Genomic DNA, 27,897 nt, shown 5'->3' on the forward strand with positions numbered 1-27,897 from the left:
GAAAAAAAAGGTAATGTAGCACGAAAGGTAATGATTAATCCATTCTGCAGGAAAAAAGAAAAGTTCTGATTGTGAACTTACTGGTGTTATCTAGCCAGTATAAATAGAAGCATACTCAGAGAAGGCACAGAACGGAAAACTCATGATGAATTGTTAGGGCATGTTGAGTTGGTTCTGTCAATGCCTGCGGTCAGATGATTTCACTGGCTGTACAGGATGAAATCTGATATTTCAATGTATAAGTAAAAGTGTCAAAGTTCAGCTGAAGCAGGGACGATTACAGAGCAAATTTTGTGTGTATTTGTAGCTAGGGCTCCAGAGCAATAGAGGAAGCAAAAATGAGCCGGAAAAACAAAAGGAGTTTAAAGGAGAAATTTGCCTTGAAGAACAGCTTGGTTAAAGAAGCCCTCTCAGAATTCCTGGGAACTTTTATATTGATAGTAAGTGTCAGCTGCTTTCCTTCCTACTAATTTAATGTTGGACAGTGCTTGTACGGGGACATGCATGCTTTTTCTTATGCTGTATCAGCAGCGTGGTTATTCTCTGACAAACTGCACAGCCTTGAATGAATTGCTTCTATTTATGGTAAGTCTGTAATTCTTTTTTTCCCCTGATGTAATTATCACTGGCTATTAAAAACAGATAGGTTTACCTATTACAATTGTCTGATAATCATTTGATTTTATAGAGGATTAGCATTTTAGTGAATTACCACATTCTAAAAAATCCACATGTGCACAATGAACATTAATACTATTCTTGCTCTTAATTTTAAGAACTCAGCATTTTATTCTTCTTTCACTTCTGTGCACAACTTCCATTTGCTCTAAACAATATATTGTATTCCACATTTAAGAGAGACTAAACTTTAGCTGAGTTATTTTCCTGTGCTACATAGAGATTTAACCATGTGACTATTAGTGAATTTACTGGGAGTTGCATTGCTGAATCTTCAGAGATTTTAAAAGTATTTTTTGTTTTGTTTTTAACTGTACTACATAAATTATACACTTGCCAAGTCCTGCAGCAATTTAGGTAAATACTACAACTCCTCATTTTCCTATCTAAAAATATTTTTGTCTTCATTTCTTGGTCAAGTTTTCAGTGCATTTTGCCCTGGGACACAGAACTGTTTGGGGATTTACCAGGGTAGAGAGTTGGCTCTGTAACAGAGCTGGAAGTGAAACAGCTAGAGTATTTATGCCAAACTTTCTTCCTCCTCTTAGTCTGAACAAGATAGTCTTGCTTATTGCTAAATATTTCATCATAGTGAAAGGACACAAAAAATAAAAATCAGGCATAGTACTGACATAGTATATTTTATAACTCTATTAGCTAAATTTCAAGTAAGTCATCTAAAAGATTCCAGTAGCTCATAAAATACATGAAAATAATGGCCTTTACTACACTTCAGCCAACTTTTAGCACAGGCACTAAAGTAACATTATTCTCAACTTTAATACCATCCATAAGATATTACAGTAAGGAGCACATTTAGAAGCAAGGAGCACAAAGCACTTTACAAACATTAATGAATTAAGTGTCACAACACCCTGGTAAGAAGGGGAAATGTCATTACCTTCATTTTATATATTAGCAAACTTGATTAGAGCAGGCTGCACAGGAAGCCTGTGGCAGAACTCTGAATATAACCCAGATCACCTGACTTCCAGTACTCTGCCCTAGCCACAAAATCATCCTCCTCTTTCCATTAATACAATTAAGCAAGTGAAGAAAACGTATTAAAGTGCAGACTAGACCAGCAAATGCTATTATTTAATGTTCTGCTGCACAAGGCTAGAAGGAAATGCAAACCCAGAGCCTATTTTCTTGTATATTCCCTGTATGAATATAGCAGAAAATGAAGCTACAAAATCGTGGTTCATAATCTGACTGAATTTCTCTTGGCTAAAGCTGAAAAGAGTTGTACGTAGATTAAACTGCAGCTTCTCAGCTGCTTGGGTATCTTGATTTATATTTAGACTTTGCAAGTTAGCTTCAGTACAAAGTTAATTGTAAGGAAGCGGACTTTGCTGCTGTTATTTATTGCTATTGCTTTTAGGCTCTGTCAGCTATTAAGTAGTTTCTCTTTAAGAACAGATAAATATTAAACCCTTAACTTAAATTGGAACTAATGAAAGGGGCCCCCTTATAAGTCTGGAGGCAGAAATCCTTGAAAAAGAGACACCATGAATGCAAGAGTGACAGCTTGCATTGCTATGTCTTAATCCTGTTACAAAGTGAAAGAGAGGCAAGAGGTCAGGGCCTGCAGCACAGCTGAGTCCCATCTCCTCTGAAAGCCATTTCATGCCACCGGGATGGGCTTTACCACCTCTGGATAGCACCTGTGCCAGGAGCAGGGCAGAGGTGAACCCATTTATTTCCCATAGGCTCATTTGTGGCTTCTCAACATCAAAAATTTTGTAATAGTTATCAGCTAATAACTGCAACAGTAACAATGAAATGGGTCAATACATTCTCTCTCTAGAGGTTAACTGATAGTATCTAAATCTGTGACCCACCTAGCACCTCTGGAAGGTAGCCAGATGTAATCCTATCCCACAGATCGCCTATTTCTGTTTCTCTGGAGAACAACATCACAGACCACATACTATTAAGTACTAAAGTTACCATCTTTGGGTGGTTCCCTGAAGTTTTGCAATATTATTTTCCAAACTGGAAGCTTTGAAAATGAAATGTAAAAATCACAAGATTAATCATTCATAAGTCAAAAACCAGGCCTTCAGCTGGGGGTGTGAAGGGCTCTGCCTGCCAAGTTGAAAAGATTTGAGATGCCAGGCCTTGAGAAAGCCACTCACTATGCAGTTTAGATAACATCTCCTGGTCAAACCTACTCATGCTGTGGTTTGCCTTGCAGTGTGGCCTCAGAGAGTGCAAACTTAATTATTTTCAGATGAAACTAAAGCAGCAGGGGAGCTCCAGAAGCACACCAAATGAGCTGACCATTAATGGATAGGCAGTCTATTGGATCAGACTAGACATACTCCTAAGAAATCCCCTGACGTCCACAGTCAGGTGCTCTGAACCAGCTGCTTCACAGATCTGCTTCTCCTGGACTGCACTACTTGGTAATACTGACATAGCATCACTCTCCCTGCTTGTCAAAGCACCTGGTTTCAGGCTGTTTCAGGATTCAGTGGGCAACACTAACCTGCAGGAACCTAGAAGTGCCGGGCTGTAGAGGTGGCTCTGATGGTGTACAGAACAGCTGCCGTTATTGCCTGTGTGGGGAACACTGGGGTGGCTGGTGTTTGGGCTACTCTTAGACCTACTCTCCCAGGGGAGCAGGGGTTTTTTTGAGTATCAGGCCTTGAATTATTCCCCAAGGCATAGCACAGCTTCTTTAATTACATTCTGGAACAAGAACTGGGGCAACAGAAAACCCACATTTTTCAGTCCATTACCAAATGCAAATTGCATGTGGTTTTGGTTACCTTGAGCCTTTGATTACTGTCTTGAACTATATGATATTCACTTTATAAGGTTCCATCAAGCTTAGAAAACGTTACACTTAAACTCTTGTGTGATTTCTATATAACAAACTTGGACTGACACCTTTTTAATGCAACTAAGTTATATTTGCAGCATGGGCAATGAGGAGCCTGCATTATGCTGGATATTTATGTTTGTAGATCATTTGTAAACTCTTGCATCATTTTTTGCATTTGCCTTGGTGCTGTCACATGATAAACACCCAAACTCCAAAGTTTCATTGTGCCATTTGGAATTTAGAGTAAGTATCTACAAAAAAAGAAATATACCTATAAAGTTTTCAACAAACAGTTGAAAAGGGAGACATTTATTTTCTTTGAAATGGATGCAGAGTAATTTAATTTTTTACACGGAGTGTTTGGAACCAACTTCTGGGAATGGTCCTCCATCCTACACCTGTGCAATAGGCCCCAAGGTGGGAGAAGACCAGCAGGTTCATACCAGGACAGGCTGAGATGCCAGTGCCCAAACACAGCTCCCAGCCCCTGACACAGCCTCAGTCTGCCATAGCTGGGGCTGCCCTAAGGCCTCCAGTGAAAAAGAGCACTCAGGGAGCTTTTTGATCTCTGGCAACTCCTGGTTTAGTACCTTTTCTCCTGGGGCTCTTAGGGGTTAGTGGGGGAGACAACCTCTGGGTATCAGCACAAAAGAGTCAAGAAGCCATGCTGGATCAGACAGATGGTTTATGTGATTTTTCAGTGAGTCTGTCTGCAACTCACCCATCCAACTGCCTCTCTGCTTTTAATCATGTTGCTCTCCATATCTCCCCTTTGGGACTTGGCTGCATTGCTCTCCTACAAAATGGGATTTACTCTGGCTTACACTATTAAGTATATCTGAATTGGAACAGTTCCAAAAGGACAAGCCAAATGGGCCATGTGGCTTCCTTTACCAGCCACCACTCACATAACATGGTTTGTATTTTATTTTCACTCTCAAGAGCATCTTACTAAACACAATTTCCCAGAAAGGAGCTGCACAGGAGCCAGTATCTCCTGGGTCCAGAGCAGCGTACATTTCCTTGCTGAAACAGAACACAGACTACCATTTAGGATATAAGGAGAAGCAGGTAGCATGTATGCGGACTTCTCCATTCAATGGCTTGTCTAAGACATAATCAAGTAAGTGCCTAAGACTGAGTCTGAGCAAATTAAGACATTATCATCCTCAGTTGTTACTGTTGCAGCATGTGGAGAACAGAACACGTCTGTATGAATGTTCCCACTCTTTTCAATATGAATGGTCCCACCCAAATAAAACAGGTTCACAAAAGCCAGCTAGCGATGAGGAGGACACCCTTCCTATCCCAAAGCTTAGTCTCCAACTGGAGACAGGGAGCCTTCTGCAAAATTTGCACTGAAGCAAATGTTTGTATATTTGTGCGTGCACAGATACTGCAGTCAGCAAAGGGTATGTGCATGAGTTGTGTGCATGACATCCCACACTGCAAATAGTCTGATTAATGAGAAGGAATGTTATTTATCTTTTGCTCATCAAAATCTTTTTGTCTTGTTTTTGTATTCTGACCGCTTCATTATGGAAATTATCACTCCTGTTTTTTGGGGGAGTTTATTCCTGCCTGAAAAATCTTTAAGTATGCCATGCTGTGGATTTGCTCAGTCAAGGAGAAGATTAAAATTTAAGCAACTTTTCAATATTTTCTTTTTTGTCGCCCTCAATTCCAGGGCACATTAATTACAATATGTACAGTAACATATATTCATTATCCCAAACATGCACTGGAATCCTTATTACATGATATTATTGCATGAAAGCAGATGCAGCTTTTGACCATTTATTTCTTAAATGAGAAAAGTGTTTAGCCTTTAATACAAAAAAAAAATACTTAGAAATTTTAAAATAAAGAAAACTTAAATTATTTTATTCTCAGTACTGACTATGTGAAAGGGAGACTCTTTCTCTGTATTGGATGAAATTGCTTCCAGCAACTTTTGTTTAAGATATAAAAGAAAATAGACAGCTGTAGCCTCTAACAGCTACCTGGTTTGCCATTAGTAGCTAACTTTTATGGAGTACAGTATCTTGTATAATTAGCTGTTAGACAATTAAATTTGTCAAAACTACATAAAATGGTTATTAAAATAACTGACATTTTGATATGCCATTCAACACCTTTTTTAATATTATATAAAGCTACAAATACCATTGGCCTCAGCAATGGCCATACTCTGAAAAGTGGCTCTTATGTCATAGAGTTCCATATATTAGGGTTTCTAGCAGTAATACTGTAATACAAACAGTAAATAATAATAGTCGCTCATGACTGTCATGTCATAGAATTTAATCTTGCACTTCTACAGCAAAACTGCTCAATTTATGGGAATAAGATGCTTTTTTTCACTGTCATCACAAACTCAGTCCTTCCTGTTTCTGCAAATAAACCAGTTGTATTCTGAAGAAATGAAATTCTGCTAATGATTCTGTTGATGATGTGCAAACCAAGTAAGAATCAAGCTCTTCCTCTTTCTTGCAACTGTATTTAAATCAGCATTGCAAACAGAAGTCAAAGAGGTAACAAAGATCCTCAGTAGTGCTGTGTGAAAAGAGGTGTTCTTACATGCTGCTATTCTTTCCATAATTTTACTATTATTAAAATCAATTAACTTTTTGTTCCAGACAACATTTGCATCTCACTGAATTCTTTCTTTCTAATTCAGCTGAATAGTTAGCGGTGTGAAAGAACTGAAAGGAAGGTTACCTAATGTTCTTTTACACTGAAATGTTTATTACTGCAAATAATTCTGAAAAGTCACAGGAAATCCTTTTTTTCAATACAAACCAAAGTGCAAAAATTGTGGTTATTGTTTTTTCCAGCATATGACATTTTAAACTTTTAGGTGACTCAAATGTTCTGTATCGTATGAAGGTTTTAAAAGAGAATTATCTTCATCTTTGCAAGATCAGCCCCAACACAGCTCTTATTGTTTAATCAAGTGGTTCCAGTAAGCTGAACATAATTTTTCAAGACCTTTTTTGTAGATGCTTTTTTTTTTTTTTCCAGAAAGTTTGCATCTGTAGATCTGAAGTGCAGGCACTCTCCCTTAGCCTCACAGAAGGCTTGCATCCTTCCAAGATTCAACTGTGAGTGCAAAATATGAATTTAAGTTTTACAGACACAAATTTATAGGCTGGTCTTTCAAAAGTTTGGCCAAATTAAAAAAATAGTAATAAAACACATAACTTTTTGAAACTGTCATAAACAGTTGGAGTACAGAATGAAAGATAATAAATGAACTTCATGCCATACAGTAAGTTTATATCTCTGTGATCTCAACAGTTCAAGATGATGAACCACACAGCATAAAAGTGAATTCTAGCGAGCTCTCCAGTCCATGGTCTAGTGTAGTGGCAAACTTGACTCAGTTACTTCTAATCCATTCCTAAACTTACTAAAACCCACAAACTTTCAGCTCAAAAACATAGCTTATTTTTCAATAAAACCAACTTACAAAGAGAACATAGTGAAGCATTAATTACTTGGGACCCTGCACTCCCAACATGATGGTACGGCAAAGATCCAGCCACCCCATTCCTGCACCCAAAGGAGAGAAAAGACACACGTATCCTTGTATTCCTAAGAGAAGACAGAAAACTTCTCAGAAACTGCAATGCTCGCTCCTGTACTATCTCTGAATGGTATGATTCCCCAAGCACCGTTACAGAGACTAAACATATTTTAACAGTTTAGAAAGATATTAATCTTTTCAGTTGGTGTAGGAAGCAAAGCGGAGAAGCACATCTCAGCTCAAGAGTAAATGAGTAACCTTGGAAGGGAGCAGCACCTGAATATACTCTTTTTCTCCTCAAGAAGCTACTAGGTAAATTTTGCTTCCCTTGCTTAGTCTTTGCTTGCTAGGCCCTTTGTAAGGGGCCAAGTTTCATTCCTGAAAGTTTGTATCTTAATCTGAAATGTTTCATTTCTTTTCTCTCCTGAATTTCTAAAACTCAGTAAGAAAATAAAAACAAAATTCACTGAGAAACTGGGTCAAGCCATTGGTCCTACATAATTTAGGACAGAAAAGCATTTTAGCATTTCAGGATGAAGCATGCAATACTAATCATAAAAAAATATGAGAGAATGCAGGCCTTTGCATTCTCACTAGGTGACTTCAAGCTTTTATGTGTCTCCTATTGCATGTGCAAAAGCAATAAAAAAAATTTTAAAGCATCATTTTATATAACACAGCATACTCTGTACCTCAATATTTTCACTGTATTTTTTCCCACAGAGCAATTTGAACCACATCTTTATATGTTTTAAAGCCTTAATATACACATTTCATCCAAAGCCTTATTAAATTTACATTCGTGTCTCCAAATAGTAAGGCTTTCTGTCACTAAAAAAAAAACAGTTTCAAAATGGCAATCATTTTAGGGCTTATGTCTATACTATTTAATTACCTAAATGATAAGTTTTTATTCCAAACCCTTATTTTATTAGGTAGTAAGTCTGAAAAAAACAAAGGGAAATCCATTTGAACCCAAGAGGATATTGTTTGAGTCCCAGCGGATCATCAGGAGAACGGAAATAGAAATTTTTTATTATTCCAACTTTGATTAAATTGTAATGTGCAGACCCCCACCCCACCCCCAATATGTAATTAATGATAAAATAAGAGCCATGTGGTTTTAAAGTATTTAAAAATTACTTGACTGCTAAGCTGTATTTTTATCTCACCTTAAAAATTGTAAGTACTATCTGATTTGACTAAAGATAACAAATATGAGAACAGCACATTAGATGAAGAGATTGCTCTTTGCTGGAAGATAGGAGATTTCTGTGACTTGGATTCTTGCAGAGCTCATGCCCTGAACTCGAGTAGATCTAACATGCACCTCTGTCTCTGTGGCTGTTTTGTAAATAATGTGGCTGCTTTGTAAATAATGGGATTAGAAATAAAAGTGTTTTCTAAAATACACCCCAAATTATACACTTTTAGAAGGATACCATCAATTTAGTAATCAGCCTTTTATCTGTAAACTTTTATAAGCAACGCCCAAATTGACCTTATCTGGAAATGTTAACAGGGGAGAAAAAAACCTGCAAGACTGAAGAAAAACACAAACAACCCTCCACGTTTTCACAGACAATTTTGGTTGGAGAGACCCCACCTGCAGTGAAGGGCAAGTGCAACCACTTCTCCCAAGCCCCAAAGGACTCTGACTCTTTCTTCTGGTGTCACAGCTTGCAAGGGCTAAACCAGCAGTGCTAAGTCTGGCTGTTGTTTGGAAAAGTCAAAGAGGTTTCCCTTAGCAGTGGCATGGCAGGGCTCTCCCTCGTGTCCTGGCGTGTCCCTGCAACACCCTTCTGCTTCCGCACCCGCAGAGGGGGTGACTTTAGGACAGCAGAAGGGCTCTCACAGTAAGCAGTTGTAGCCTAACACACTGCCCTGCCCTCAGAGCACGTCCCCGTCCAAGCTCTGCGCAGGACTGTACGCACGCGCGCCGGCTCCAGGCCAACACCGCAGGTCCATCCAGCCTCAAACAGGGAGCAGCCAAGCTGCTGGCCAGCAGGAAGTGTCTGTCTGGGGAAGAGGAGGAGGACACGGGGGGAGTGTTGCATGGAAAGGGGCAGAGTTTCCCTCTTCCCTGACCAAAAGCATCCTTGCACAATATTGTAAAGTGGTGGAGGGATCCTTGGAGATTTTTCATAATCAGCTGTGGCTGTTTAAGAGCTGTGGCCATGTCCTGAAAACTGACTAAAACAGAAATCTTGAAACTATTTTTCTAATGTTTCTGGATTGAAAGTGTTCAGTTTACAATTAAAATACGATTTTTTGTAACTTCTGGCTCTGGATTCCTTTCCAGAAAATAATTCATGCTTAATTATTTTCTTCTAGTAGGGCATCATCAGTTGTGTGAGCACAGAGGCCATCATCTGCCCTCAGGGACATCTGTGGTACGCCACTTGGCAGCTGGTGATGTACAAGATGTACCAAAATGCTCATCATTGTCTCCACATTGCTAAAATGCAGGAAATTTGGCTTTACTGTTACAGTAAGAGGGTATGGCTATGAATACACACTACCACTAGATCTGTTTGATAAGAAGGGGCCTTTTTTATATAACCATTGTGTCTCAAGATTCCTAAGGCTTTAAAGGCTATGTAGAAAAATAGATTCTCTAAAATTCTAGATCTGGATCTCGCAGGAAATACTATTTATACTGAAAAATGCTATTACATGCATCGACAAAAATCCTGAAAATAGCACAGATGGAGGCACAGTAACCTTTAGTCTCTCTGATGAGTGGGACAGAGATAAAGTTCTGCAAGCTGTCAGGGAATAACAGCACATTATGTTCATAGGAGGCCAGTTGTTTCCCTTTCCTAACATTAGCCTTATTACCCAAGACAAAGAAAAGGATCTAATGTCCATGAAGCAAGTTTTTCTGGCAGAGAAGTGCAGACAGCTATTCTACACCCAGACGAACTACATGTTATTTATGACAGTAATCTTATCACTTTGTGAACAAAAAGTCAGCACTGAAGCTACTTCAGTAGATTTAAGCAGATCAGGTTATAGACAACTGCTAAGAAGATGAAAACCTGGAAACAAGATAAGGATATTTGACTAAATTCTACTCTAAATTAAACTCCCATCGAATCTGTGTGCTTCAGTCAATGAGCTTGTATGAGTGTAGCTGATGGCTGAGCTTGGCCTAGAAACTTAGAATATTTAGTTACAACTTGATGATGTAGTTGGTCTTAACTCAGTCAAGCAGAGATTCACAAGTTTTTAAACTGCTGCTCATGTAATTCCATGATTAGGTGGTAGTTCCCGGTTACGTCAAGCTAGCTACAGTATGTATGAGGAAAAAAATTCTCTCTCTTTCTTAAATAGAAAGTAGGTGGAGAAAATATTACCATGGTGTGGTCCAAATTTGCAGGTTTAGTTCCCAGTTCCCTCTCCCCAGAATGGGCACGCGCTGCCTGTGCCTGCGATAGTCAGCGCTCATTCACTGCGCGTGAGCAGGCGTCATCTAGCAACATCCCCCAAGCAGGCAGCCAGTGCAGCGGCGTGCAAGCTGGTTGGGATGCCTTCTGTTTGCAGATTCAGTTTCTAAGACTAGTTAACACAAAAACAGAGCGTCTGGAATTACATGTTTCTTTATGACAGGCGGAGCAGTAGCTATTATGCAAGAGAACTACATGGCTGTTACTTTATGATATTCCTTAGGTATGGTGACCAGGGAAGGAAGGCTACAGCCCCCCTCTGTTAATTCCTTCCCTCTTCCCATGAGTTTTCATGTGGTTACTGTCCCTTATCCTGTTCTATACCCATCTCCCCCACTTCTGCTCTCTTTTTTCACCATCCTTACAGAAAAGGGCAACATCTTCAAAAGAATGGCCTCTTTTTTGGATCTGCAAAATTTTGTCTATGCCATTTTAGAACACATGAGCATACCTGTAGATCTATCTACGTGCCTAAATGCAAACTGTGAATGCAACCCGTACTTGCTGCAGTGCGCGCAGGGCCCCAGACCAGCCTTCTGAACCCATGCCATGTCTGAGCCATGCCTTCCACTAAATCTTGCCTCCTGCAATATCTGGACTACTACCTTTAAGAAGTCTGGAAAATGAAGGTTAGAGCATGCTACTTCCACCTCCTCTAGTCTTGTGCTCTAATCTTAAACTTTATAAATTCCAGGATACCCATTCTTCCCATATTAATTAAACATATAAATATATGATGAGTAGAATTGTTCCATGTGAAGTTTAAAAAACAACTAATTGTATCTGTGAACAATTAAAATGTATTTTGTTATGTGTTTATAGTATCTGTACGTGCATTTGTGCTTACCATTCTAATTATTAGGCATGTGATACTAATAGAAATGAGAAAATGCACAGCATAGGTATATGTCATCCACTGCACAGCCGCTGACTGATGCTTGGAATATCTGTCTTGTAGCTTCCAATTATACAGTCCACTAAACTACGGCTAACACAACTCTACCCGTAACGTATCCTGACAGCTGTAATACTTTGGCACCGTACAGTGTTTTGTTTGCTTGCATGATCATAACCTCAAGGCAAGAACTGCATCTGGGTATATGATACAGAATCTCAGGGTACTTTTATACCAGAAACTTTGTCTGCATTGCCAAGCTGGTTGAGAGTGTAATTTTGCTGAGAGTTTTTCTATCACATTTCTGTATTAGTTAAAACCCTTGGGGAAATAACGGAACCAAAAGTATGATTTTGCCTGTTTAAATTGCACCTATTCTAGCAGGATTTACTTGTTAAACCTCTATCGTCAAATCTTTTTGGTATAGTCTATTTCTAAGGCAGAAGAGGTTTTCCTGTTACATTGCATAGTCTCTGAACAGAACTGCCTTGCAACTGAAAATAAGTATTTTGAGAAGAACCAAATTTTAAGTATTTAAATAAGCAAAGTTAGTAAGGGCATCTGCAATACAGTCAGTGGTGACACACAGTAATGGGAAAGTACTGAAGCGAAGCAAAGAGCTTGACAAAAGCAACTGCATTGGCTAAGATGGAATGATTTTATACAAAGAAGAAAAATCAGATTGCCATGCACCATGAAGAGGAGGACAAAAAATATCCGTATTAACATCAAAGAAATTAAAGTTGCTCAAGATAAACCTAGTCACATCCCAGGAATGTTATGATTCAGATCATGTTAGATACACTTATACTTGCAAAGAAGAAAAAAAATTTCAGACTACAGTTATTATTTGGAATCTTCCATAGAGTCTTGGGTCCTTATTCAGCAAAGCTCTTAGGCATAGATTTAAAGAGAAGATTTTCAAAGACAGAAATTGATTTCCAGCAGAAATGGACCAGCTAGCCTATCTTAAACTAAAGGCCCTTTATGCCTTTGAAAATCTTTCCTACTGACTTCAGTAGGACTTAAACACATGCTTGAAGCTAAGCACAAGCTTTAAAGCTGAATAAAGGCGGTCTTAAGCACACATTTAAATGCTTTGCTGAATTTCATTCTGAAGGGAACCAGCATAAAATGGAAGTTACTTTAAATCCATTGAGAATACTCCCGTGTGAACTGTTCAGATATTCCCACTTTAGTTAACTGTTCAAGCTGCAGAGCCAATAAAGCTCCCTGAGCCTTCTTGACTATTGGCGCACCCTAGAACTGCGCTAGGCTAGTCCGAACCAGACCTTCAGTCATGCCCCACCACCAGAGCAGCTCTTCTCCATAGAAACCTGCCCTGCTCTCGCCATTGGCAGAAAGCTAGTTGACGGCAGCAAAGGGAAAATAAATTCCTCAGGAGCATAAGTAACCCCTTATTTTTTAATCTGTTTGAATTATGAAGCTACAAAGATTATTTGCCTGATTTCTCCAGGATTTGCCCTGTCTTGTCTTCTCTCTCCCTCGGTCCACAATAACTCTTAGATTTTCACTTCTGTTGCCCTAAGTCTTGATTCTTCTTACACCACTCAGAATCATTCTAGCTGTTCCAACTTTTTCTCTCCTTTGTTGTGTCCATTTTAAATAAATGATATTAAGGTCTAGCAGTTCATATTCTGATAGAACAATATATGATATCAAGACAGCATAATGGTAACACATACTACAATCTCCAGTGAGTTTTCTCTTTCCAGGGTTTCAGCATTAGACATTAAAAGCTTTTTGATCTTTCATGACTTTTAAAATAGTATTTTCATTGTCTATAATAATAATCTGGAACTTGAAACTTACCGCACAGTATTAACTCCCTCTCTGCTTTCAGATGCAGAGATTTGTTGCAGAGGCTGTGAGATGTTCTGAGCTGTGTATCAACACTGTAGTTGAAAAGTGTTTTCTGGGGAGACAGCAAACAAGAACCATGTACATCAAATACAAGCAGAGATGAGGAGCAGCATATGTTTCACGGACTTCTAAAACAAGAAAAGAAAGTGTCATAAACACTTTCTTGTTGTTTAGAGAGTATGATTCCCACTTACCACACAATTATTAATATTCCAGGTCCTCATTAGCAGACATTCTTCCTGGTCACAGAGCAGAGGAAATGAAGAGCAAATGTTCGTTGCAGTAAAGGCAATAATAGCACACATGCCCCTAATTTCAAATCCCAGCATTTTTTCAACATTTAAACATTTTCAGCTATATCTGGACAGCAACAAGAGTTACAAACCAATTAATAACATTTCACATATATGCTTTTTGTCTTTTAAAATACAGGCACTCGGATGTGGGTGTGTGGGGCAGGCTGTCCTTAGCCGAGGAGCCCATGGTGGGCCCATGACAGTATCTGTTGGATTTGCAGTGGCAGTCACCATGGCAGTGTACGTGTCTGGGGGGGTTTCTGGTAAGTGACCTTTTTTTCTTGTATAGCATTCATCACCACAGTTTTGAAGAAACCTTATTAAATTACTTCCATTTCATGGTATAAACAGTTATCTATCTAGTAATAGCAAGCACCATTACAGCAGTATCTGTATCAGAGTTTCTCTACTAAATTTTTTGTGTTCTTCTTGTTTCCTTCTATTTTTGGTGTTTAATAAATTCTTCCACCAAATTCTGATCTGAACTACAGCATGTAACCCTTGGCAGACCTCTGGCCTTTATGATAATCAGTCTTTGTAAACCAGAAATCTGCTTGGCGCTGCCTTAAAAATTTCTGCCAGTAGAAATGATCCTGGACAGCATAGGAACCACATTTAAGGAAGTGACCAGGAAAAGCTTACAGAATCCAGCAATCGCCAGCCAAAATGGTTGCCAGCTAGACAGAAGGTAAAAAGACCCAATGATGGGTAAAACCAGCAGAGCTCAGGCTTATAGAGTACAGTCAAATCTCTCCATGTCTTATGACAGGCAGTAAAATAGCAAGTCTGCTCCCTGACCCAAATTTTAAAAGAAAGTCAGTTTGCTTATTCTCAGAAGAAGCAGATTACAGACAGCAAAAAAACCAGAAAGATTCAGTACTGGAGATGCATTCTGCAATACACTGTCAATATACTGTCATTGCCTCTTTGTTCGCTTGTACTCCAGTTCTGATACAGGAATTTCTCATATAGTCTTGTTACTGCCATTGAAACTGATTAGAATAGCTCATTAATACCATGCACAGTTAATCTGGCAGTATATTCTTACTATCTGAGCAACCTTTAACTGCAACTCTTGGTTTATACATAGGCAGTTAAAATCTAAAGCAGCATCATGAAAATAACCTGGAAAGACACTAACCTTTCCTACATTTGCATCTTTAAGGGATATCCACCTCTATTATATAGAAGATTAGAGTTCAATTCCAGCAGGGCAGAGTGGTTTCAGAGGCTGCAGTATTGTGCTTCCTGTGCTTTTCCCACGACAAAGAATTCTGCATGCAGAGCATTTTCCCTGTGAAAGAACAGAAACAGATATTTCAGTAGGTTGTGACAATCCAACATCTGATTACTGGTGGACATTTTAGAATACCAGTTCCTACATAGCCTTGATAGCAAATTCTATGGCTCTTTGGCATCCAGAAGTCTCATGGTTAAATACTGCTAAAATATTTTGCATCAGCTCTGTATGAAATTCTAAATCCATGGTAGCATAAAATATATGGGCTGGACACTTGGTGAATTTGAGCTCTTTTATGTAGGAAATTTCTCTTTCTCTCTTTTCCTCCATCTTATTTTCTTCAATGCCTAGGTAATTTCCCACCACTTCTTCAAACTTAACCTTTCCAAGAAACTCATGATTGTGATTGCTGTAACTACAGATGAATGGGGAACACATTTTCCAAAGCTGCCAATTTTTCTTTTTCATCAGAACACTGCTAATGGCACAAGAACCAAGAATGTTTTAACTTCCCTACATCAAGATGAGGGCCTTCAACTAGACTTTCCCTTTCCAGATACGATGTTAATCAGACATTTCTAGTATTATCATGACTTGTCTTGGCCATCGTAATCACCCAGTATTATATACAGGTGGGAAACTATAACAGGTGTTGAAAGAAAGGAAAATGATTCATTTCAGTCAGTGTAAAGAACAAAAGACAGGACAACAATTTATCAAAATGCCCATGAAGGGCTGTTAAATAAGGTGCCATCCATCTATTTGCCCTGTGCTGAAGAATTTGAAACACAGAGAGGAATTCAAAATTAATTCAGGACTGATGCTACTAGGTCAGTGTTTTGGAAATGATACAAAGGAGTTTTTATCCAGCTTGTTATCTGTGTTTGTCAGTTCATTATGTATCAAAGGTGCCTGGACTTCATAAGATGATGACTCAGTGACCTGGAGTGCAAGCAAACACTGAAACTGTACATAGAGGCCCTTTCTCCGTCACTATCCTTTGACAGACAAAGGTCACCCTCTTTTAGTTATTTTATTAAAGACAAAGGCCATCATTTTTTCTAATAACCATGGAGGCTGAAATGTGACTTTACTTGGAAGCTAAGCAATGGATCTGCTATGTCCTTGCAAAAATTAGGTTTACTGTATTTTCACTGCGGAGTACTGTTTCATCTGTCTATTAATTTGGCAAGAAATATGTATTTTTTAGACATTGACTATATATTTGTGAAAAAAAAAAGTTTTCCATTCCAAAAGAATTCAATACTTTTTTCTATGTTAATAAAAGATGTTGAGGCACATCACTAGCACATGACATAATAATAAATACATTTTAGATTCTGATAATGAAATTGTCACAATGAATTCCAGTGCTGCTGGAATTGTCTTCAATCTCTTCTTTGTCAGAGTTTAGGTGTAACAACTCCTAAATACTAAGGAAGGAAATGACACAGGAAATAGAATTCTCTGATTAGGTACAGCTACTTCATCAGCTTCCTTATCAAGGACCTTCCTGGAGGGTCTAAGAGCTTGATGAAAAAATGTAATTAGGATCTATGCACTGCTGTCTCCTGGATTTCATCTGGGCATAGATCACCAGCAATCAGCATGAAGCTGGGCAGCCCGGACATTATTTTATTTTATGTTCATGAAAACTGAGTTTCTATGTAGTCCAAAGATTGAAGAGGGGAATATAAACATGACTTAAATCCATCTTGCTCTGAGGGTAGTCCAGATTTTGCTCAAGTCAGTAATAGTCCTTAATCTTACTACATGCTTGCTAAGCAAAATGAGTATGCTGGTGCCCCACTCATCCCTTAAAAGCAAATAAAAAGCCAAAGCCCTTGAAGAGAGAGAATTCTTGCAGAATGATGGACTCTCCCACCACAACCAATAGGTCAGTTTTAGGCTTTTTCTAGTAAAGTTATCCATAGATCTATAATCTGTAAGACCACAATCTGATACATAGCACAGTCTGCAAACACTAGGAGGGAAGATGGATGTTGGTGGATATTGTCTTTTTTTATTATTATTATTTCTTATTTCATCCAATTTGTTTCAATTTAATTGCATTCAGCATTTAGTTGCAAAATAAGCTCCAGGAAACCATGCCCATAGTCTCATGCTCAAAAGTGCTCACATTTTTACAAATACTTCACCTATTCCCATGTATCTGAGTCATCCATATGACTGTTATTTTGTGATTTATTTTTCAGGTGGTCACATAAACCCAGCAGTTTCATTAGCCATGTGCGTGACTGGAAGATTAAAATGGACCAAATTACCAATTTACATATTAGCACAATTCCTGGGAGCATTTGTTGGAGCAGCGGCTGTCTTTGGGATTTATTATGGTGAGTACACCTTAGACATGCTCACAGGACAAACTAGAGGTCAGGCAGTCTCTAAGGCCCCAATTTTTCAATGAATGCCAAGCAAACAGAGGGCTCTGCTCACACACAGCTAATGGCAGGACTGAAGCTAAAGCCACAGAGAAGAAAGGAAGAAACATAAAGAGTTTGAAGGGAAAAAGGCTCAAACATTCCAAATATTCTAAAACTTTTCTGAAACACCTATACTCCAGGAAATGTTCTGAAATTCAGAAAAATTATTCATGGGAAATTAGATACTCTGAGATCATGTATTTCTCAGTAAGGATTTTAAATTACTTAATAGCCAGGATATAGGGTTATTCATCTTCTAAGCAAATTAGAAACATTAAAAAGACCTGATCCAAGCGCCTGTAGGCAAGTATCACCAATGTAGTTCATCGAGGTTACAGGATATGAGATCAAGTCCCTCCTGACTAAGCTGCAGACCACCCTATAGAGATAGCTCTCAGAGGCAATGCACTCTGGGTAGAGTGGCAGAGGGGTCACATGTTAAAAGGGAAAAAAAGATTACTCCTATTCTGAGGCAAGTTTTTTATTATATGGTGTACAACAATGAGAAAAAGCTTAGTAAATCAGACTACGTACACAAGTCTCTCTGATTTGATGAATCCACTCAGCTGGATCAGTTCCTTCAGTCACTTACTCCAAGCTTCTGCTTCTGTTGTCCTTACCTTATCCAAAGCTCCTCTCTACTGACAGTTCAGATTTTGTCTCCAGTTCAATCGCTGCTGGGATTCATGGTCACATAGAAAAAGTTGGAATGAAAATGCCTACTGAAAACCAGCTAGCTGCTTGGTACCAGTAGTAATCAAGACTAGAAAAAAACATTAGGAAGTGTGGCAACTATTTTTGGTTTGTTTTTGTGGCTTTCTTAGGGTTAGAGTTTGGGAACTGTGAGCTTCCAGAATGGGGTTTCCACCCGAATCTCAAGCCAGACAGCCAGGGTTAGGGCTATGGTCAGCATGCAGCAGCAGGTCAACACACACATGGAGTTTGGGGTTGGATTCACTATGCTCTGTCAAAGGCAGAAGCAGGGTTGTGAGAAGAGTTCGGGAACGCAGGGTTAGGGTTAGAGGTTGGGTCTTCTGAACTGAAATTTTACAAGAATCCTTCCAGGCTGGGTTGAGGGTCAGTGCCAGCACAGGGCTGCATCCCATCACACAGTGGGAGCTAGGAGTCCTGTCCTCTGCTGCACACATGGCTACAGCTATGGCTAGGGTTAAGGTTAGAGTTCGGGTTAGGACTGGGGAATAGAGGACCTTCCCACTTGGAATTGTACCAGAATCCTGTTCTACCAGGACAGCTAGGATGAAGTCAGGGGGTGAGGATGGTGCTGTATCAGAACTCATGCTTGGAGTTGTGAGGGGCTTCCTTTTTTCTTTTTTTTCCACTCTTTTCATCCAGGGCATGTGCAATGAAGATGAGAAAACAGAAGTGTGTGAGTGTTGAGGTGTGAAAAATGGATCAATATGGGCATTTCAAGCCCATGACCATCTATGGCATCTACCACTCTCAGAGGTCTCCAAGGCGCTAGCGTATGCCATTTACTGGTGCTTTGCACAGAGATATGCTAGGAAGCACACCTTTAGAAGCTCCATAGGTGCTTTTGTGTGCATGCTTCCACAATGAATTTGTCCTAGTCTCCAATTACTTCCTCCTGTAATTTAGGACTGCAGGATTTTCATTTTTCATGTTTTCTCAAATCTTTTATCTTTGCTCAAATACTTTGCTCTCCTCTTGTTCTTATTAATTCCCAAACCTCTTCTGTACTTTTCCTTCCCACTACTTGCAATTCCAAAATGTCCTGTACTCCACTGAAAACTCACTGACAGTCAAACAGACATAGGAAGTCAACACTTCCCTCCTCCCCATACAGACATATTTGAGCTAGGTGCTTTCATTTTCAATAATGTCCCTGAAAGAGTGAGGGAATGTACACTTAAGGCTTCTGAACATGAGGCCTTTTTAAAGGCATATACAATAATTCATGGTTGAGAAATTTCCTTTTCCTTATCCTTTTTTTGCAGTGGTTAAATGCAACAAAATAATGTGACACTGCATGCAAGAGAGCCTGACCAAAGGGAACTACAGAACATTCTCTGAGCCCATGTCATGGCCTTAAGCAAAACTAGAAAAACTGAGGGCAAATATGACCTCTTCACTACCTTTTGCCTTCAGGAGAAGCTAACCGTCCTCACCATGACTTCCAGGGGAGACATGGAGCTGTTTCTTTACTTGCATGAATCACCTGATCACTGGATTCGCTAGTGAAATAAAGGTGTAGGGTTTCTTCTTGTCTGTTCATGCAGATTCTTGAGTGCTTGGTCTTAGAGTCTTCCTATTTCTAACATTTCAGGGCTTGTCAAGGTAACAAATTGTTCTGAGACAAAAGTTTTATTATACTGTTTATAATATACTCTGAATATTACTAGAAAGAACCCAAGTTTTGGGGCTAGTGCCTCCCCTCCCATCTTTGACGACTGGCATAACAGTTGGGTGTAAAGCCCACACAGAGTAAAAAATTCAAATTCCTTTAGAAGAGGAGTTTTCTCAGGAGAGCTCACTCCCAGAACAAGTCATTGCACAACTGTTGAATGGAATAGCAGCAATTTCTGGTGGCTGGGAATTCAGGAAGTTTTACAACAGTACAGTCAGGATGCTGTGGATTTCTCAGGGCATCGCGCCAAATACAGCACCTCTTACAGAATAATGCAAATGTGTTCAAGATCAGACAACATTGCTTTGCACTGGTTTTGGACCAACAAACTGGGGGGGGAAGCCCCATTTTGAAAGCTGTAATACGTAAAACAAGTACTTCAATGCTCAGCAGGAGATATGAGACAGCAGGGCATGAATTAGCACATCACCTCAAAGCTTTTAACTATGCTCCCAGATAAAACAATAACTTTTAGTGGAGAATGTGGAGTGCACACACCATCAACTATATTCTAGTCCTAGAAGATCTGATACTTATAGAGAGCATAACCAGGTAACGGCTGTTTTCTGCAGATGCCTTTATGGATTATAGCAATGGAACACTTGAAGTCACAGGACCTAATGCAACGGCACATATCTTTGCAACATACCCAGCTCCGTATCTGTCCCTCATAAATGGATTTGCAGATCAGGTAAGTACACTTGCTATCTAGATTGCACAAATAAAACATACTGAAAACTATAAAACCAGGCAATAAAAAATACACAGATGTTTAACAACTATGATGAATCTTACCATTTTGGTCATATATCACTATGTACAATAGCAATGAAAATGCAATGCTGTATGCAGGGATTACATTTTAGTCATATTTTACAAGCAAGATAATTTCAAGTTGTTCTCTCCACATTCATCATATTAATTGTTGTATTCTTCACATACCTTTAATGCTATATGTGTGGGAGACTTTTCCCAGCAAAAAGCAGTGTTTCTCCATTAACTTCAGCAGAGCTACATCCATTTATACCAAAATCCAGCCCATTTCGTGGACCTATTATTCCTTAAATACTGCTTAAGCAGCCAGTTTAACACACTACACAACTGAATTTTCCACTATCATAAGCCTCCTTTCCAACCTTGTCTTTGCAAATGAATTTGTGATGTTTGTTATTTTTCCAGGGACTGAGAGAACCTGAAAAAATCTCCATCTTATTTCCAATCTCTATTCTGCACTTGTGCTTATCCAACAGTGAAAAATGAAGTTTCATATCTCCTGTCTACTTCTAACCAGTTACCTGCCTTCTTCAGGCATGCATGAAATAACTAGTGCATAAGTGAGCTATGAAAAACTAGGACTTGCTGGAGCACAGGAATTCCTTACGTAAAGGATTTGAAAACTGTGAAATCTGGCTTAAAAAAATTGTATTTTGAAATTTTGTATGAAAGACAGTTTTGAATTTTGTTTTGTATCAATCAAAAGACTTTTCCTTCCATAAGATCATTTTGTCCATGTATATTTTAAAATAGAATTAAAAACAGTTAAAAAAAAGTCATTTCAAATAAACCAATATACATATACATGTAAATATACAGTTTGTTTAAAATCAGTGTGAAAATGGAATGTTTTGACATTGCTGAAAATTTTTTCTATTTTTCTCCTTAGTTAATAATTAACAAAATTGATAACATTTGTAAAGCATTTGATTTAAGCAGAGCAGCACTTCCATTGGACTACCATTCCAAGAAAATTTCCCTCACCAGCTCTGTTAGCATATGCAATAGAGGTCAAATTACAGTTACGCATGCAAACTTAGTTTAAGTAATACCTAATTTTTTAGTTGCTCAGTTTTGAATGTATAGACTTTACTGCTTGTCCTGTGTTATGCAATACCTGGATAAAGATGTGAATATTTATTCTGATAATCTATCAGAGTAAGTTACAGTCACGTAAAACACAATGTACATACATCAATGTAACTGATTGTCATAGCAGAACTACCAAAAATCAAATAAATTAAATTGTTAAATTGATAGGAAAGTGTGGAAACAAAGCATCAGACCTCACGCAGGGGTTAACTTTGAAATCCTCCACTCTTTCACATCAGGCTGTTGCAGAATTTTTTTGCTATATCCTCAGCACATTTCTTGTCCTTTTCTCAAAACTTCTCATTACTGTGAACTAGAGAGACACTGGGATCCAAATTTTGCTCCTCTGTACAGTGGGATAAATCTAAATACCAACTGTGAGCCACCACAGTTCATGGAGATGCCGTGGCCCCTCTTTTCACTATTAGAAGGAATCTGCACATACTTATTCAACATTCTTTTCTTTGCATTGGCCAGGTGATGTCAACAGCTGTTCTTCTTCTGGCTATATTTGCTATTTTTGACTCAAAAAATAACGGAGTACCAAAGGGCCTGGAGCCAATTGCAGTAGGACTCCTTATAATTGTACTTACCTGCTCCTTGGGAATGAACAGCGGCTGTGCCATGAACCCAGCCAGGGACCTAGGCCCAAGGCTCTTCACAGCCATTGCAGGATGGGGAATGGAAGTATTCACGTAAGTAAGCCTGGATATGAAGTGAAATGCTCTTGGCTAAAATTGCTTCCTAGGAAAGTAAGATCCTCATTCAACATGGTACCAATCCATACTTTATACACATATAGGTAATTCTTTACATACCAGGAAAAGCTATTTGTGCACTTTAAGTCAGATGTGCTCTAGGAACCAGGCTTTAAAAAGGATTTCCTGCTCCTAGGGCAAATCAAACACACATTATCTCTAGTATCAATCATTGTTTCAAGCAGACCCTTCCCAAAATATTAGAGGTTCTTAGAGGTCACTGAAAATATAAAAGAAGTGCTTTCTTCTCTTATACTGCAGCTTTCAAAAAAAAAAAAAAAAGAAAAGAAAAACTGTGAGAGAGTTAGGTGGGAATATTTATTGGGTGCTCTAAAAAACACAGACACATCAGATTGACTCAGCTTATTACTACTACTGAGTTATTGCAGGAATATACAACAATATAAAGCCTGACTTCCTGCCTGGGAGAGAACGAGGGAATGAGAGAAAACTTCCTTCATTTTCCCACATTTCAGAGCACACTTTCTAATCCCTGTGCATACGTATGCACACACACAGGCACACACACACTCCCTCTTGGCAGGCCTAATGCACAGCTCATTAGTTGCACATCAAATCCACAGCTTACACACATCCAGTGTAAGAGCCACTTTGGGATATCTAAGTAACACTAATCTGTCATCAGAAGGTGGATCTTCTGGTTTATTTTTATACAAATTGTCTTTCCAGTTATTTACAAGTAGGAATACCCAGAAGTATTATAGACTGCTAGACAGCTCCAGTTAATAGATTTCATTTTAACTACTTTGCTAAGTACAAATAATCTGTATTTATTTAGTATGTCTTCCATCTACACAAATCAGGTGCCTTTGCAGAGGAGAACAGTAGCAAAGCTTTTCTTGTTCAAACTAAGAAACTAGGCACAGAGAGTAGAAGAAATGGGCCCAAAGTCAGGCCTTAGGCCAGATATGAAGCTGGGGCTATAACACTGCTTTTGTGAGCCCCAGCCCGGAGGTCCACCCTCTGGCCCCGTTATCTCCCAACTTTTCCTCCTCTTCAGCTCTGACCACTACACTGTTAGATCGCGCCGTTTCTTAAACAGTAGCGCACAGAGTGACAACCCATACTTAGGATTCTCCTCCCTCATACCTATTTAATTATAAATAGTTGTTTGCTATGACGTTAATTATAATGCTATGTATTATAATGTCACATATATTACAAAGTTGGCTATAATGTTGCCAAAAAGTTTGGAAGCCTGACTCTATACTACCATGGTTTAGTCACAGAATAATTGTGAACTCCCCTCCTTTCCAAACATAATGTCATACTCATCTACCCTTTAAAAATTACAAGAAAATTCTACATCTGTACCAATATGGGCCCTTCCTAATTTAGTTTTGGGATTTATACACAGAGGGGAAATACATCCCCACTGTAAAGACCGTAATAAGCCATTTAAATGTGAGAACATAAAAAGTAAGATATAAGATCTCTGGTCATTGACAGAATAAACCTACAGCAGTCTCAGGGATGTATAAATTGAAGAAGAAATCTTCCTCTCTGCCCTCATTTATAATGTCACAGCTATAGCCAAGTTCAAGGGAATGATATGACAGGAATACTCCCGCACCCTACAGCGCAGACCCAGGTAGGGCTTCAGGAGGAACCTTGAGCTTTGTCCGACAGCTGGAAGCTTTGGATCAGTTACAGGCCAGGGGAAAAGGCTGCACGACTGCAGCTGGGTACTGCACCTCCCAGCCCTCACTCCGAAGCAGCCCGTGCTGGGATTAAGTGTGCGTGGGAGATTGAAGTGATGCAGCAGCAGGAATAGCTAAGCTTTGGGTGTTTCATCTGCTTAAGCTCTCTAGTAAAAGGCATAGCCAGGAACTGAGACCTAAGCGTGGACCCTCCTCAGCAACACGGGGACAGTGCTGCCCAGGCTGAGCAGTAGGAAACACTGAAGAGACATTAAGCAGGCATCGGAGTGAGGATGGGAAGCATCTCAGGGGGCTGCCAAGTCACTGTGTTCAGGTCAGTGCCCGTGTGAGCGCTGTGTACAGCATGGGCAGGGACCCAGGAACACTTCACTTCAGAATATTCTCTATCTTGCTCTGTGCACCCAAAATATGTAAGATCTGGCTTCAGATTAGATATAGAATGATGAGACTCTCTAACTCCCTCATCCCAAGCAAATGCTTTAACCACAGGGATAATCAGTTCAGAGGGGGAAAATCCCCTCCTCTACCTCTTCTTTGTGCTTGCAGGCCCTGCAAGATCTCATTTTACCATGTTCTCAGGTAGGGAACGGCGAGCAGGCTGGACACTGGCCCATGGAGTCACCCCAAGGATTGGGAGGGAACTGAGCAGTGGTTTTCTGAATGCTGACGTTTTTATGTGTTGCACAAGGACACCTGAAGGAGCAGTTTCCCTGGGAATCTAGGCCAGGGATAGACAGACTATAGTATGATTTCCTGAGCCACTGGAATCAGATTTATTTTGGTTAATGCTCCTGTTTGAAGTTGTTCTAGCCTATTATAGTTGAAAAAGGGGTTGTCTCTATAGCACCCTCTAGATATCACTGTTCTGCACATAATATATTTAGTCAGTGCTGTGGCCTGCTCCTGCAAACTGCTCCTCAAGGAGCTGGGAGTAGGTGTCACTGAAGCCAACTGTCCCCGTTATTAGAGATAGTTGCAGCCTTTTGAGACGTAAAGGTTTCAAGTGTTTTGTCCTGTAACCATGGAGATTACCAGAAGTCTCTCTTAAGTATAGGCTTAATATCTTAATATGCTTAAGAAAAATTTGGGCTTATACAATTTTGGCTGTAGCAAGAGAACAGCTAGAGTGTTGGGTACAAATACCACACTGGGGATTTGACAAGCAAGCAGCATCGCAAAGCATGAGAAAAAGCAGTGCGGAGGTGAGAAAGCTCTACATGTTCACATTGTACATTGGGATTTGAGACTAGCCATCAAATAGCTCACCCCTCTGGTTACGATATGTTCCTTTTTCACTTTTTTGCTGGCACGAGGTCTGCGGGGCAAGGTCAGGTGTAAGGCAGTAGTTACTGCACCGGCTGGTGTCTCCTTGGCTGCTGCGGGCGTGCGGTAACGCTGACACCTCGTGGCTGCCGCTGTGGGCCCGGTGCCAGCAGCTGGGCTAAGATAAGCCACGCTTTGGAAACGGTCAAGAGGCACACGTCTTGCCTGCACAGGCATTTGTATAGCCAGGTAGCTTCTGAAATGTTTTGCATTCTTTCCAAAGGGTAAAACAACAGCCGGACGCTGTCTACATTTCCAAATGCCCGAATTATACCGTAATCTCACCATCCTGCAGCTGTTGGCTAGGTGGGAAATGGATTTGAAAGTCCGTAACAGGCCAAAGTGTCCAACCCACGTAGCTTATATGCTATAGTCAGAGCTGAATTTTACTGGAAATTTCTGGAGTTCTCAGAGCGCTGCTGGCCCAGCCGCTGTGCCTTCACACCACAACCTGCTCCCTCGCCCGGCTGTGCTGCCACGTGCAATTCAATCCCAAGAGAGGGGGCTGCCATCCCTTTGCCCCATGGCTTTGGCTGGCTGAATCCAGCTAGCAGAACCAAGGGCCTCAGTGGCAGGGCCAGGAAAAACACCTGATAGTGACAAAGCCAGCGGCCCAGGCCCTTTCCTGCTCCTCAGCAGCAGAGCTGCAAGCCGGGGTGCAAGAGAAGTCAGTGTACTGTGACAAAGCTGTCTGAGCTTGTCACAAAGCGTCCTCGCTCCTGTTTCAATGAAGGAGGACTGAGGGTCAGGGAAGCTCATAACTCAGCCCTGTCCTGATCTCATTGCAGCTTTGGTGTCACCCTCTGCAATGGCTTTACGCCCCTCGTCTCAGCAGAGAATGTGCAAAGCGCGGCTGGCAGCAGTTGTGGCAAGCACAGGCCCTGATTTGGAGAAGGTCAGGCAGGAGCCAGCAAGGCCCGTGTCAGTTCAGGGAACAAGCTGAGACAGAAACCTGCCAAGAAACACCTTCATCATGTGCCCACACACACACAGGGGAATGCGTGCAAATAGCCAGCGTAGACTTTGCTGTGCAGATTAACAGAATAAAACCTAGTCCATGCTTGTTCCAGAAGCCCAGGGGCCCAACAGACATTCATGACTGAACAACAAATGGATCTATAAATTCAGTAGAAGAATATCAGGGGTTATTTTATATCCTCCTGGCAAAATCTAAATAATTCCAAAGGCAAAACACCCCCAAAATATACCTGAGGCATTTTTCAACAAAGGAATAAAATTATCATCAATATGGCACTGTGAAATTAGCACTATTCTATTCTTGTGCTGTGACTTAAACAGAAGTTCACTTCTGCCTAAATCTATATAACTGAGTGCTCAGTAATTATCCATATAGTTTAAAAATTACTCTGCTATTGTTTTGTAAACCCCCCCCCCCCCCGGCAGCTTCCTGTTAAATTCCTCTCTCAGATGAATTTGTCCTTTCTATTTGTGGGAGAAAAAATGATGTTACTTCTCCATTTTCAATATGCATGAAATTGAGGTGGCTGGGTTTTTGCTGGAGACTCACATATTCAATTAATACAGCATGTTATCAAATCAAAACACCTGCATGCACCAACACAGTTAAGAAAGTCGGTGCTCTGAAATCAATGCTCAGCAGGTTACTGGCACAGCTGAATATGGACCTCCAGGAAGTCAGTGGAGCCAATATTTTTCTTGTGGGCTTTTTAACTGAACACAATTATAAGAAAGATCGAGTTTTAGGTGTATAAAACTTGTGATGTTCACTTACCTCTTACTGAAAGATCCCACATTTTAAGTACAGATACAGGACACTACATCATCAAATTTGAATCTTGACCACTCTAGTCAAGTATAATCCACTTAACAGTTGAGTGTGTTTTATTACATTCCTCAAGGCAAATATAGACAAATCAAGTATAATCTATCATACTTGTCAAGAGGAACGCAGTATATACTATTGCAGACCTGAACCTGCAAATCTCCATGCAGATGAGATAACCCATTTTTGCAACATACATTTGCATTAATCACTCTTGAAAACCCATTCAGGAGCATCTGGCAATAGCATCATTCAAGATTGCTGTGCAATAAATATGTCCCAGTTCATTTCATTGTAAGTCAATGAAGCCCATTTTTCACCAGGGAGGAATTATTCCCTGCTCCCAAACAGAAACGCAGTAAAGGGGCCGTGTTTTCTAAGGTGCAAGTACAGCACTCAGATGAGCATGCCTGCTGGTTGTTACTTTGAAGCATTTCAATCACAGTATGGGCAGGACAGACATGGGCATCGCACACTTACAGAAATATGAAACAAAATAGAAAGGTCCACGGTATAGTGAGTGCCACATCCCAGAGTTTGTTAGCTGGCAAATAAAAGGTAAGGTGTTAACTCGAGTAGCAAATAATGATAATTATTGTTTTTTTCTTACAGGGCTGGAAATAATTGGTGGTGGGTCCCTATAGTTGCACCTATGCTGGGGGGAGTACTTGGAGCTGTCACCTATATAGTTTTTATTGAAATTCATCATCCAGATACTCAGTCAGGAGAAGAAAATGACATACATGACAAATATGAACTTACTAATATGGAGTAGAGAAGTGAAGAATTTGGTTCTTTCTCTGTTTGTCTTACTGTTTTTATTCAAATGA

General features: G+C 39.8%; 1 protein-coding gene across 1 annotated transcript; it reads left to right on the top strand.

The window, feature by feature from the left end:
* Nucleotides 1–338: 338 nt before the first annotated feature.
* Nucleotides 339–27,842, top strand: AQP9 (aquaporin 9). The gene is made up of 6 exons (XM_013957062.2): nucleotides 339–440; nucleotides 13,701–13,827; nucleotides 17,021–17,158; nucleotides 20,207–20,325; nucleotides 21,978–22,195; nucleotides 27,680–27,842. Exons 1-6 carry the CDS (start codon nucleotides 339–341, stop codon nucleotides 27,840–27,842), a joined length of 867 nt encoding a protein of 288 aa, XP_013812516.1.
* The last annotated feature ends 55 nt before the right edge of the window (nucleotides 27,843–27,897 follow it).

This window comes from Apteryx mantelli, chromosome 15 (assembly GCF_036417845.1).
Source record: "Apteryx mantelli isolate bAptMan1 chromosome 15, bAptMan1.hap1, whole genome shotgun sequence".
NCBI lineage: Eukaryota > Metazoa > Chordata > Aves > Apterygiformes > Apterygidae > Apteryx > Apteryx mantelli.

Bases quoted from the DNA above. Each gene is read 5' to 3' on its own strand.
- AQP9 (XM_013957062.2), top strand. From the start codon at position 339: ATGAGCCGGAAAAACAAAAGGAGTTTAAAGGAGAAATTTGCCTTGAAG. The intron at 13,828-17,020 runs GTAAGTGACCTT...TTTATTTTTCAG, and splicing joins CGTGTCTGGGGGGGTTTCTG to GTGGTCACATAAACCCAGCA. The intron at 20,326-21,977 runs GTAAGTACACTT...TGCATTGGCCAG, and splicing joins TAAATGGATTTGCAGATCAG to GTGATGTCAACAGCTGTTCT.